We start from the raw sequence: 14,175 nt of genomic DNA, 5'->3' as shown, positions 1-14,175 counted from the left end.
ATTGAAGGGCCAGGACACCGTGACCACCTAATGTTCAATGTCATTTTTACTAGATCCACATGGACTGAAGTCTGTAGCAAGTGATTTTAAAAGATATCTAAATGCTCTGGAGGTTTGCCTTACCAACTGTGTAAGACTGTTCTTTCATTTGCACTTTTGGGTGGTATTAGTGGGTCTTGGTTCATAGAAATTTTGGATACAGTATAAAAAAATGACAAGATGGCAGAATAATGTAAAAGTTAGTTTAGAACACATTTTTTACATGATTGTATGTAAATCTATTACAGCACTAAGCAAATCTAGCATGTTGTAGTGAATTGAACAGCCACAGTCAACTTGCACTGTGCAACTGAAGTGTGCTGGCTGATAGATTGCACTTCCCTAGTAAAAGTTTACCATGGGTATTTCATTGCAGTTTCCTCATGCTTTTCCCATGGTTATACTATGCATTTACCAGTTTGCCATGTTTATTAATATTCTTTACCATGCTTTATTACACTCTACTATGCTTTTACTATAGCAAACTGTCAAATTTGGCCAGTTCTAACATTTTTTAAACTATTAGGCTGTGTGGTCCAGTAGTTAAAGAAAAGGGCTTATAACCAGGAGGTCCCCGGTTCAGATCCTACCTCAGCCGCTGACTCATTGTGTGTCCCTGAGCAAGTCACTTAACCTCCTTGTGCTCTGTCTTTTGGGTGAGACGTAGTTGTAAGTGACTCTGCAACTGATGCATAGTTCACACACCCTAGTCTCTGTAAGTTGCCTTGGATAAAGGCGTCTGCTAAATAAACAAATAATAATATTGTGAAAGGTTACATTTACTAAACTTTATTTGCCTGTTGCATCATATACTGCTGTAACAGTGTCCAGCTCTTAGCAAAGACAAAGTTAATCGTTACAAGTATATTTGCTTTATCTTAATTATTATTGTTTTTAAGTTGTACTGAAGTCCGGATGACATGAATTCTATCTTTGAAGGAGGTCAGGAATACTGTATAGCAAAAAGACTATGACAATAAATGTAGATATGCCACTTAAAGCAAAGAAAAAAAATATAAAACTTGCATCATTCTTGCTTTGAAGCCTGTCCTGAAAGACATTCTAGGTCCCAGTACCAAAACAAATTATGATTTATGATGAAAATGATAACATACAAAACTGAGAATGCTGTTAATTCTTTCGTAGTTTATAAATGCTGAATACCTTACACAAATACATTAGTCAAAGTAGTTAAATACATATATTTTACACACCTTTACATTAAAATTATATATAATATATATATATATATATATATATATATATATATATATATATATATATATATATATAAAAATCTACATTGATAAATAATTTATGTTTCTATAAACATATGTAGCAAAGTAACCGGCTTCTCGTTTAGCATCTGACATTTTGTGGCCTGGTTTACAGTTACAGTAGAGAAAGTCAAAGAGCAAAAGAATTGCTTGATGGGTATAAATAGCAGGGCAGGGCTACTTTCTGCAGTCACAGCCAAGGTCAAAGCATTACGAGACCTGTCTGCAATGCTAACAAATGCAGCCGGCTGCCAACTAGCACACAGACAGTGGTAGGGCTCTTTTAATAGCAGCAGGGAGAGATGTATTGGTGGTGAAATACCTAGACAGCACAACTGCTGTACCTGCAAATAATTGTAATTGTTTTTCCTACGAGCCACCTTTAAATATCAAGATGAGCGCTGGGATCGTATAGGAATTTAGATAATTATCTACAGTGCTTGCGGTCTCCAGTTTTCAAATCAAAACAAAAAACATTCATTGTAATGTCTGGGATTAAAAATATGCCTTCAATGTGTTTTTCTACAGATTTTAATACAAACATTTTTAAAAACATAGGATATACACATTTTACATGATGCATTTACTTTATGTAATCGCTAAAAAAATTAAATAAACAAATACAGCAATACTACCGTAACCCCACCAGAAGAAGCTATTGGTGACAAAAAAAAACAATACAGGTGATTATATATTAAAACGTATGGCAGGTCAGCAAACAGTAGTATTAAAATATTCATGGCAGGACAGCGCAATTTGGTTTGAAGTATCAGGCCACCATAGGAAGTGTAGATCTGGCGTTCCAGGTATAAAGGGCGTCACAAATGCACCTGTGTTGTATCAGGCAACATGTCATATTTGCTGCATATGGTGTCCTAGTGCTACTCCTAATTTCATCATCTGTCCATGAACACTTTTGCACTTGAGCAGTATAAAAAGTTTACACACAGCATGATTAATAGCAAATTAAAAATAAAAAAATCCACACACACACAAACACATCAAAAATACATCTTTTTCATTCATGTTTTCATAATTTCAAATCACCTGATCATCAAGTTCATTGTTTCAAGGCTTACACCATAAGAGACAAAAGGCACTCCATCAACACTGTGATAAGTATATATAACATTACCTCTGAAAAATCATCCCACAGCTCCTCGGATGGTATTTATCACAACTGTTTACTCCAGTGTGCAAAAAAACAAACATCACACAAAAGAGTAAGAAACATGTCGGGTGGAAACAAACCTCCCTGCTAGTTTGCTGGCAGTAAGAGTTTTGGAGTACGATGGAATGAAAAGCAGCTTTGTGCTTGACACAGTTAATGCTATAAGGAATGAACTGTACGAATACTTTTTGCTGACGCAGAATTTTGGTTCTTGAATGGTAATATACCAGTAGTACATACACTTCTAATTCTTATGTAACTATTGTTTAGTGTTTCTATTATGTCATGTTAAAACTCTCTACTCAGTGTCAGAAATATATATTAGTTTAGAGTAGTTTAAGGCATAAGGCTTTCCACGCAGTTGTAAGTCCATTCTTGCCTTTCATTAACAGGCATGACATGTTGACAGACCTGAAAAAGGGAAAAGAAATAGCACTGTTAAAAAAAAGACTAGTCAACAGCAGCACCATCTACATATATATGATTTACTGTACATTTCATAGGAGTGGAGTGTCACTATACATGCCTCATGTCTCAAATAAATGAAGGTGGGATACTGGGGTAAATTTGATTGTTCAATTAAATGCGTAAAACTGAAATTCAGAGTTCAGTAAAAATGTCAGTCATATTTTTACTACCATTGACCTATGTTTGCTATTTTGAGCTCAACAGGCCTCAGGATGCTTCACTTCTCAATCAGCAGGAGCTCCTTTGCACTGACCTTTATCAAACATCAAGTAGGGCTGATATGCAGCATTAGAAAATGTTGCACAGTAATAACCAACTCAATACCTAAACTCAGAGACCCTACCATGTTAGTTCTTGGGGGCACTTCTACAGCAAACACAGCGATGCCTCTACTGCTGACACAGTTCTTACTCTGCTCGTTGTTTACATGGACAGTCACTTTGTTATTGGACTGGAAAAGAAAAAACAACAAGTATATCAGTGAAACACACTACACTGCCAGGGCTACAAAATCAGACATGAGGATCATGAAAAAACAAGCTACCATACATCAGACTTCACTTACTATATAATACACATGCACGCTCCCAGATTCTGATGTGCTCAATTACTACTGTTAAACCTGTTGTATGGTAAACTCAAATACATATTTTTATATCCCCACAAAAGTTATTTGCACATCAGCTCTTGTGCTAATATTAGCATATAGCAACAACTGGTTTCACTGACCCAGAGATTAGCACTGACCTTGGACTACCTTACCTAAATTAATATTAGATAGTGCTAATCAGGGTCTGTGAAACCAGCCAGAAGTGTGTGGCAGGAGCACATGTTTTGCATTAAATCTAATACTTTTTTTGGTGGTGTATTACTAAACAGAATTGTCATAAGTAAATCGCAGCAGGAAAAAAAAAGTGTTTTTCATTTGTAGTTAGGGTTATGAATCTTCATTTACGTGAATCATTATAAGAGGCTGATTAGTTAGTTCCTATGTTTTTATAAAAAAAGAAATCTCTGCGCCCAAGTGCTCTCTTGATGAAATCTTGATAGACACAGTTATAGACATTGCTAGGCTGACTAGTGTACACTTTACCATGGATATATTTTTCTTCAGATGAAGCACGGACCTGGACATTTACCAAGAATGTTACTTTGTCTTTTTAACCCCACAGGCTACCCTAGTACTATCATCTAACGGTGGCTGTTACATCTTCCTTGGTTTCAATCTGAAAGTCTCGGATTCTAATATCTTGATTAAATTGACAAAAACATTTCATAGCCATGAAACCCGGCAAGTGAATCAGCCTGGGGCTCTGAACTGGTTAAGGTTGCAAGGCTCAGAATGTGCTTTGTTTGATTAGAAGACACTTCATAAAGTATACCTTTATACAAATTGTATTTGGCTCCTTAAGCTTCAGTGCCAGGGATTTTAAAACTGCAATTATACAAACTAACTACATCATTTTTGACATCTGCAGTAACATCAAGTAGTGGATTCCCTCCACTACGGGACTGAGAATAAGGTCTTAAGAGAGAGCTGGTTCTAGTAGAGGGAGACCTTCAGATTGTCCTCAGATCAAGGGATGGTCACAGAGTGGTCTGAATAGTGAGCTGGTCTTTATAAGGAACTGGTCACCAGAGTCCACTGCACTTTGTTTTGGGGGAAGGAAAGTGATTGAGGTTTTCCAATGCCATACCTTATTTGCAATGACTGCTGTGATTCTGGCATCACTCTTGTAAGTGTAGATGATCACGTTGTCGTTCCCCTTCATCACCTTGGCCTCCCCCTTGTTGATCACTGATTTGTACACGGCTGTGCTGAGGGCCTTGCTGCCTGACTCAAGACTAACAGCTTTCATCTTGGGCTTGCATACCTCACAGTAGACATCGACCACAAAAGGGCAAGCCTGTGTCAATAAAAGTAAGACTGATTATTATTATTTTTAATTAAAGGTACAATGGTTACTTGATGGGTATTTCAGTTAAGCAAGTGAGTAAGTAGGTTCTTTAAAGGGGGACCACTGTCAGAGTGCACAAGATGTGGCCTGTAGATATAGCTTCTATATGGTCTTTCCTTTTAAGGCCCTGGATTTTAAGTCAATTATGTGCAGACTCCTCTAAGAAACTGAGGTCAGTCATTCAGCTCGGTGACAGGTCAAACTTTTTGTTTAACCAAACTGTACTGTGTCATGAAAGGATTTGAAATCCTAATGAAAGTGAATGGCAGAGAGATTCTGCGTGTCACATTAGAGAAGACATACAGATTAGCATGACTAAAATCACATTCCATTTAGTGTGTTAATATTTGCCATTTCTTTCAAATGTGTAAGAAAACAGCTATTTACAAATAATGTTCTCTTTCACATTTAACATTCCTGCTTTAAGGCATGTCTGTTTCCCCAGCCCATTTAACGTTATAATTTCGCTGTTATTACCTCCACCATTTCCAGAGCCCTGTTGTACCCCATTGACTCCAGAGTGACCCAGAGGTCTCGGGGATCCCCTTCCCGGTCGTTTGCTTCCATCAAGTTGAGCTCCATGAATCCCTGTCTTGTCAGCTCATTCTTCTTCGTATCAAAATTTTCTGTATGAAATAAGCCTAATGTCTCATTAACTGTGAAGCATCACAGACTCATTAAGCCATTACTGTATGTGGACATGGGCTTCTTACAGAATACAAGCCTGCACCTCTCCTTGAGGGTATCTGTGCCACACCGCTGACAATCACAGATTAATGCAGATCTGTAACCAGTAATGCAAAATTAGAAAACGGTTATACCTTTGCACACAGCCCAAGCTTCTTCATCGCATTTCTCTCCACTTGTCCTTTGTTCAAAGAAATTGTACTCTTCCAGGCTTAGGAGGCCATTCCCATCCAAATCTATTACTTCAAAAATATCTGAGAGAGCTGATCTATATTGTTGAAGACAAATAATATTTAACATTTGACAAATGGACAAACAAAAGCCATCACTTAGGAATAAATGATTCAGTATGTTACTATTGTATATTGAATTATAAACGCATGTTACAACACTGTCAATGGGATACATTCCTTAATTACTGTCTGTATCATCACATCTGTAACCATTCTTTAGCAATTTTTGCAGAATTGAATATGGAAGCACCTGCAAACCAAGATATTTCAGACCAGATGCATTTTAGGGATTCCATTTCCAGATGATTTAGTTATTTTAGCAACAACCCGTTTAAAAGAAATAATGTGATGCAGACATTTGGAACCAATCTACAGAAAAAAAACCAAAAAAAAACTGAACATAATAGTAATGAGACGCACCTGAACTCTTTAGTAAGCACCAGTTCTCCATTGTCACCCCTAAATACCAGCTGGGCTTGCTTATTAATAATCTTCCTCTTCCTCTTTAATCTGCAGCCAGTGGTAAACGGTATTAGGTAATAAACTCCAGAACTGAGCTCTCCTTTCCATCCAAACTTCTGTCATCAAAAAGAAACAATTAGCACAGACCACATTGCTTTGAAATAGTATACAAATGAAACCTAATCGTCCAATGACATAATCCAGTCCGGTCAAAACTCCTAGCTATGTCAAACAGACAGATCAGCATAGCTATGCAAATAACTATTTAGCTTTGCCTGTATCAATCTAAATAATGATTCAGCTTGAAGAAAATAATTGGGTCAGGAAGACTTTATTAGTTCGCATTTAATGTAGTAATCTAATGTATGTATAAAAAACCAGATCAGGCCATTCACTATAAAACATTTAGCTCCTTAATTTAAACAAATAGCACCATCTGGTGGACAAAGTTGTAATTATGTAAAAAAAAAAAAAAAAAAAGAATATGTTCATAGAATTCATATTATGCACCGTGTTTTAAATAGAAATAATACCTCTTTGTCCCTTAACTCTGTAAAGCACACGAGGTCCGAGTCTTCTGGTCTTTCATTTTCACGCAGAATGTAAAGTGCCGTGTCAACCGACATCCAGGAGGAAGTCTTATCTAAACACAAAGCAACATTACTTAAAATAGATGCAGTATAAAATCATGTACGTTACTATAAATAAAATATATAAATGACTTCTTTCAATTGCCAGGTTACAATCGGATAGCTGGCAAAAACAATAAAACAACAAAGCCTACTGTTGAAAAAACAAATGGTCTTATATTAATAACAGAGGTGACTGAAGGTTAAACAATATACACTGGTATAGACAGTGCATAATAACACACCTTCTGCTTGGCTGAGATTCAGGGGCTTAATGGTGAGATACACAGTGGATGTCTGAAGGATGTGCAGCCTGTATTGAAGACTCATGATCCCACCATCCTCCTCAAGAAAGAAGCAGCCCTTTAAACTTGTATGGTGCCAGTCCTGTACAAAAAAGAAAACAATTTTAAAATGCAAACCAGCAACACTTGGCAACCGGGTCAATGCAAATACAAATCTACTTACAACCAACACTGATAACATTAACCACTGTGGCAGTGTGCCCGCCCCTGTGTGTATTTTATGTTTATATGTTGCGTGAGGTGTATTAATGTTGGTGTATATATATTGGTGCACAGGATTTAATGGGGCTATAAATCACTTGTGCTCCACAGCCCCATTAAATCCTGTGCACCAATATATATACACCAACATTAATACACCTCACGCAACATATAAACATAAAATACAAACAGGGGCGGGCACACTGCCACAGACAGTTACACAGTGAAATGATTATACTTACCACTCAGAAAAAAGCAGAAATAAATATGACGAATCAAATGTAAAATTAGCTTTAAAAAAAGCACAGCCATTAACCAAGGACTTGGCCTGTATCTGAAGATTACTTGAATATTTACAGGAACACCACACGCTGTCACTGCAACATTAAGGGGTTGCTGTACCAAACAAACACATAATGAATTATTTACTGACAATTTACACTGGCCAAACACACTATCCTGTTTTACATTTTTTTAATATGGAAGTTCTACTAATCAAGTGGACAAACATTTAAGCTAAAGATGTATTACCTGAATAGACTTGGGCTCAGCCAGCTTCACACTTTTTATATTGCTGGCTCCCATAGTGATGGTAGACGATACTGATGCCCTCCGGCTTCGAGCTGAGGAAGGACGGGATGAAGGTCTGCTGTCAGCTGTGTGAAATGTGGAACAGAAACACTGACCTCACATACGTGATTATTCATCTTAGAAAGTATTATTCATCTTAGAAAGCACTGAGGTATAACACGCTTGTGCATGCAAACCTCTAGAGTAGACATTCATTAACTTGCACATTACAGCCCTTTTCTGCCCCAAAGGTAGTTTTTCCAAAATGTAGCTGGTATTTTATCCAACACTGTTGATGGAAAACAACTAGTTGAGAATGAAGCACTTTGGCTGGTAGTGCAGTTAAGCAGTATATGTAGGGATATCAAAATGAATATATATAAAAAAAAATAGTAAATATGCTTGAAAGCAAAAGATACAGCCACATAGGTTATCATTTTCCTTTGTTCAGATAATGTATACATATATATCCCTAAAGTAATCAATATGCTAACGAGAGCTATCATTTGATCATCCAGACACTCCTTTGCTTTCTCTACACCCATTTTTAAATCCTTCGAACTGATCTGGAATTCCTCACAATCAATAACAAATTCAAAGTCACTTAAGGAAACGTTTAAATTAAAATGAAGTTCTGCTATAAATCACTTCGCTTTATCTCTTTTTAATCAGAATGTTGCTTTTCTAACTGTCGTTTGCGCTATCCAGCTGCTATTTATATTATTGTCTTCCTTTGATGTGCTTTTATAAGGAGCAAAGCTGTGGATAATGTACTGTTACTAAGATTCATATATTGCATGCATATGGATTTCTTTTAATTTTTAACAGAAGTGTGTAGCACGGCATAGCGAGGTTCAAAGAGATCTGTACCTTTCCTCGGTGTTGTCTCCAGATCAGTTTTCTGGGGTGTTCCTGCTGATGGAATAACAGCTTGTGTCAAAGCATTCTTTGGTGCGCTCTCTGACTCACTGCCAAACTGCTGGCGTCTCATTCTGGTGTCAGCCTCCAGCTTCTCCAGAGCAGCTTTCTGACACTGATCAGCAGTTGAAGTGAACAATTTACAAAACTAAAAAAAAAAAAAAAGAATTGGACAAACAATGAAAGTTTGAAATACATCTGCTTTTACAGAGAGGTCATCTAAAGAAAACTCTGAAAAACATTTTTTATTCTAATTTCTGTCTGCCATAAGAGTCTCATTTTACACACATTTTTTTTTTGTCTTGTTTTTTACAACTAAAACATACATGCTGCCTATGGAACTGGGTACCATCCCCTATACAGTTAAAAATGAGTTTTAATACTCCTTAACCAAAGCATGTAATCCAGTAACATTAAACAAGGAACAATGACTATTTTTTTAAAACAAAATGGTAAAAGCTTAGTTATGACATGATAGTAAAGTAAATGAAGCTTGTAATACCTCATGGTAGTCCAGTTTTCCATCTTGGTTAGTATCAGCTAGAGCAATAACATCTTTCACCTCTTCAGGAGTCATCTTCTCACCTTTCTGAAAAATGTAAAATATAGAATACCTTTATTAAAATTACTAAAACATACAGAGCAGATTCAAAATGAATACATAAAATGCTACTTAATGACGTGTCTCGTTACGCAGCAGTGACACCTGGGGAGCAGTTGAATTTCAATCCCTGTCTGTGGTTATTAATTCTGTATATCACAATACCTTTGATCAGGTCGGATCCCACATGTTACATGTTACTGATGTAAACAGCAGACCATTTGAATGCTACCACCCTAACACTTGTAAAGCTGCATGTCTGTATATGCAACAATGTGTAATTCAAGGCTAATTCATGATGAGACCTGTAGCACAGGTCACTCTTTTTCTACCACCCACTGGGACAATCATCAGCCTTGTCTGAGAAAAATGACTGATTTTCCCATGTAATTTCAATTATGATTGACTGTTCATATCTGTTAATGGAAACAACCATCCAGCAGTGTAGAGCAGCAGTGTGGAGTAGTGGTTAGGGCTCTGGACTCTTGACCGGAGGGTTGTGGGTTCAATCCCCAGTGGGGGACCCTTGAGCAAGGTACTTTACCTAGATTGCTCCAGTAAAAACCCAACTGCATAAATGGGTAATTGTATGTAAAATAATGTGATATCTGAATAATGTATAATGTGATATCTTGTAACAATTGTAAGTCGCCCTGGATAAGGGTGTCTGCTAAGAAACAAATAATAATAATAATAATCCATATTCCAGTATTAAGAAAATGTCTGACTGAACAGTTATTAAAATCCACAAATTTAAATTAAAAAAATGTAAAAGAGTACTCACTTTGGTAAGCACTTTGTAAAGTTCATTGTGTGTTATATACCCATCACCATTTAGGTCAATTTTTTGGAAGGCTTTGATCAGCTCTGTTTTCTCAGTGGGTTTTTCTTTCTTTAGTATCTCACAAAAATCATCAAAGCTAAGCTTGCTGGTCCTCGGAGTCCAGTACCTACTGAGTCTCTTTTGAGAAGGATTTCTTCCAGCTTGCTGGAGCACTGGAAATGAACAGGAAAGTGACATGTTTTTCAACCTCCTGAATACTTATTCTAGATTTTTTCACTGCTTTTTGTCTTTGTAAATTTTAGTTTTCAGCCTCAGCACAACATGTGTAAGCTTAGATGTCAACCTTTTAAAATGCCTTTCTTTCATATGAACTGTTACAGTACCTGAAGTCTTTATAATGCTGGTGTAGTGACCTACAGTACTGGTAAGTCATCGGGATTTCAAATTCTGTTTCTGTCAGCAAGGCTGGGATACAAACCGAAGCAGATTCCATTGTAAATGGGGGTTGGGTGTTACTTCAGCAATACAGATAGTTAACCCTCTTTCTAAGAGGTGAGAGTAGACATTAGCCTGGCTGAGTAGCAGATCGGCAGGTCGTTTGCAGTCATTTACAAATCTGGCAGTTACTGTAGTTAGTGAAAAGAATGGGGATTGCTGTGTATAAGTGATGCATATGGAGTTCTTTTTTTCTGATCTGCCTGTGCTTAATACAAATTACTAAACAGTGACTAAGCCAGGCCAACAAACAAAAAAACATGCACTGTAAAAATGTCACGTTGTTCTTGACTTGCATATGAAATGGCATTATAGTACTCTGATTCGAATTTGAATAAATGCAACACTCAATATCCTAACACTGAGCTGTAAGTGAAACTCAGTTTAACACAAAGAGCCATTCGTTCGCCACATAAATAAGACTCTACAAAACGTTTTGTTACCCAAACAGAGCTGTTCTTTGGAAGTAATGTTTTCCAAGCTAGATCTAAAAACAGCCAGGTAAGCCGCTCTGCAGTTCTTGTAGAAAAGCTCTTCCTGAGCGACCTGAGATTTCTGCGATGATGGCGTTTCCAACTGCTGCCTCTGGATTAAAGCACCGCTTCCGGAATAGCCTGCCATTCTGAAAAATAAAACAATACCTACATACGTTAAAAATAAATAAATAAATAAATAAATCAAACACTCTGAACGTGCTTTTATAAATAGAATATAAATATTAAGCACATTACATTACCCCCCAACGAAAAAAAAAAAAAAAACACGTAGGGGTTATATTGTATATATTATTTTTAAAAAAAATAATTAACTAGAAATAAAAATATATAACTAATTTAAATGTCATAATCACAATTTGTTCATTTCAAATCAAAGGTTTGCAGAATCTCGTAAAAAAAAAAAAAACATAACTTGTTATTAATGATAATTCCCTGAGAAAGTGGTGTGATCGTAATAATATTTTATTCGATGACAGATATAAACACCAGATAGAGTACTGTTGTCTTAATTGCATTCAAACACTATCCATACCTGATATCACTTTACGTCTGTCTGCCTGTTAAGAATACATTTAAAAAAATGCATCTAGCCAGAGTCGCGCCGTTGCCATGTAAACACTGAGAAAACTCAACCAATATTCCTTACGGAGGGAAACTCGGCAATGACATTTTAGTTCCTATACGCAAACCATGCAAATATCTTTTTCAAGCGATGAAAATGCATTTTTCATGTGTTCATGTATTTGTGATCAGGTTAGGTTGCTGTGTATATTTTCTTAAAGTGGTTTACCTCGTTATTACTATGATACTTATTAAATAGCGCAACATCAGATGGGTTTGTTTCGTGAACACTCTCCCTCACCGAATCAAAATAGGTACCAGCACAATAGCACTACCTAATATTAATAGTACAGATATACATGAATGGACTGCCCTTTCTCATTACTGTATTGCACTTAATTACAGATGATGTAGCGGATTAACTAGAAAGTATTTTGTATTACTCTTTTTTCTGAAAATATTATAGATATAATTAATTAATAAGCATACCTAATTCCATATAAACACACATATTTTTGTTACACATATAACTTTATTTAAATAATAATAATAATAATAATAATAATAATAATAATAATAATAATAATAATAATACCAGTATTTGCTGTTCTGTCTCTCAGTCACAGCTCAGTAATATGTGTGTGACCTCACCTCGAGTCAGTCGTCAGACATCAGACCTCTCGACCTCACCTCTCCTCGAGTCAGTCGTCAGGTATCAGACCTCTCGACCTCACCTCTCCTCGAGTCAGTCGTCAGGTATCAGACCTCTCGACCTCACCTCTCCTCGAGTCAGTCGTCAAGTATCAGACCTCTCGACCTCACCTCTCCTCGAGTCAGTCGTCAGACATCAGACCTCTCGACCTCACCTCTCCTCGAGTCAGTCGTCAGACATCAGACCTCTCGACCTCACCTCTCCTCGAGTCAGTCGTCAGGTATCAGACCTCTCGACCTCACCTCTCCTCGAGTCAGTCGTCAGGTATCAGACCTCTCGACCTCACCTCTCCTCGAGTCAGTCGTCAGGTATCAGACCTCTCGACCTCACCTCTCCTCGAGTGAATCGTCAGGTATCAGACCTCTCGACCTCACCTCTCCTCGAGCCAGTCGTCAGGCATCAGACCTCTCAACCTCACCTCTCCTCGAGTCAGTCGTCAGGTATCAGACCTCTCGACCTCACCTCTCCTCGAGCCAGTCGTCAGGCATCAGACCTCTCAACCTCACCTCTCCTCGAGTCAGTCGTCAGGTATCAGACCTCTCGACCTCACCTCTCCTCGAGTCAGTCATCAGGTATCAGACCTCTCGACCTCACCTCTCCTCGAGTCAGTCGTCAAGTATCAGACCTCTCGACCTCACCTCTCCTCGAGTCAGTCGTCAGACATCAGACCTCTCGACCTCACCTCTCCTCGAGTCAGTCGTCAGACATCAGACCTCTCGACCTCACCTCTCCTCGAGTCAGTCGTCAGGTATCAGACCTCTCGACCTCACCTCTCCTCGAGTCAGTCGTCAGGTATCAGACCTCTCGACCTCACCTCTCCTCGAGTCAGTCGTCTGGTATCAGACCTCTCGACCTCACCTCTCCTCGAGTCAGTCGTCAGACATCAGACCTCTCGACCTCACCTCTCCTCGAGTCAGTCGTCAGACATCAGACCTCTCGACCTCACCTCTCCTCGAGTCAGTCGTCAGGTATCAGACCTCTCGACCTCACCTCTCCTCGAGCCAGTCGTCAGGTATCAGACCTCTCGACCTCACCTCTCCTCGAGCCAGTCGTCAGGTATCAGACCTCTCGACCTCACCTCTCCTCGAGTCAGTCGTCAGGGATCAGACCTCTCGACCTCACCTCTCCTCGAGTCAGTCGTCAGACATCAGACCTCTCGACCTCACCTCTCCTCGAGTCAGTCGTCAGGTATCAGACCTCTCGACCTCACCTCTCCTCGAGTCAGTCGTCAGGTATCAGACCTCTCGACCTCACCTCTCCTCGAGTCAGTCGTCAGGTATCAGACCTCTCGACCTCACCTCTCCTCGATTCAGTCACCAGGTATCAGTACTCCTCGAGTTTTTTTTTTTTTTTGGGGGGGGGGGGGAGTGATGGGCTGCCAAACGAATTCAAATAATTAAATTGCACAAAGCATTTTTTAAATCGCTTCAAATATACCTATAAATGGTAAAGAAAGGTAAAAGCTCATGCACCAATCAGCAGCTTCACTGACATCGGTGTCATCCAATGGAAGCACCGAAAGTTTTTTTGCTCTTGTTTGATTGGGTGATTCAGACGACCGTCAATCCCTTACTCTCCCCGAAAAAAAAAAAAAAAAACTCGAGGAG

The 14,175-nt window shown here is 38.4% G+C and overlaps 1 protein-coding gene across 4 annotated transcripts; it reads right to left on the bottom strand.

The window, feature by feature from the left end:
• Positions 1-1,829: 1,829 nt before the first annotated feature.
• efcab7 (EF-hand calcium binding domain 7) lies at positions 1,830-13,713 on the bottom strand. Of its 4 annotated transcripts, none has more exons than XM_059031503.1 (14): positions 13,647-13,713; positions 11,242-11,420; positions 10,304-10,515; positions 9,421-9,507; positions 8,871-9,066; positions 7,962-8,086; positions 7,170-7,311; positions 6,829-6,938; positions 6,254-6,411; positions 5,735-5,868; positions 5,391-5,539; positions 4,653-4,862; positions 3,299-3,406; positions 1,830-2,898 (listed from the first exon to the last, which is right to left on the bottom strand). In XM_059031503.1, exons 2-14 carry the CDS (start codon positions 11,417-11,419, stop codon positions 2,824-2,826), a joined length of 1,884 nt encoding a protein of 627 aa, XP_058887486.1. In that variant the 5' UTR covers position 11,420; positions 13,647-13,713; the 3' UTR covers positions 1,830-2,823. The 4 variants fall into 4 exon arrangements, with proteins under 4 accessions (XP_058887486.1, XP_058887487.1, XP_058887485.1 ...); XM_059031504.1 differs by lacking the exon at positions 13,647-13,713 and adding an exon at positions 12,547-12,610; XM_059031502.1 differs by lacking the exon at positions 13,647-13,713 and adding an exon at positions 11,828-12,379 and having other exon boundaries at positions 11,242-11,439.
• Between the last annotated feature and the right edge of the window lie 462 nt (positions 13,714-14,175).

The sequence above is a fragment of the Acipenser ruthenus genome, chromosome 10 (assembly GCF_902713425.1).
Source record: "Acipenser ruthenus chromosome 10, fAciRut3.2 maternal haplotype, whole genome shotgun sequence".
NCBI classification, from domain to species: domain Eukaryota; kingdom Metazoa; phylum Chordata; class Actinopteri; order Acipenseriformes; family Acipenseridae; genus Acipenser; species Acipenser ruthenus.
Note: the sequence above shows the minus strand (reverse complement) of the source record. Positions and strands in the feature narration are given on the sequence as shown.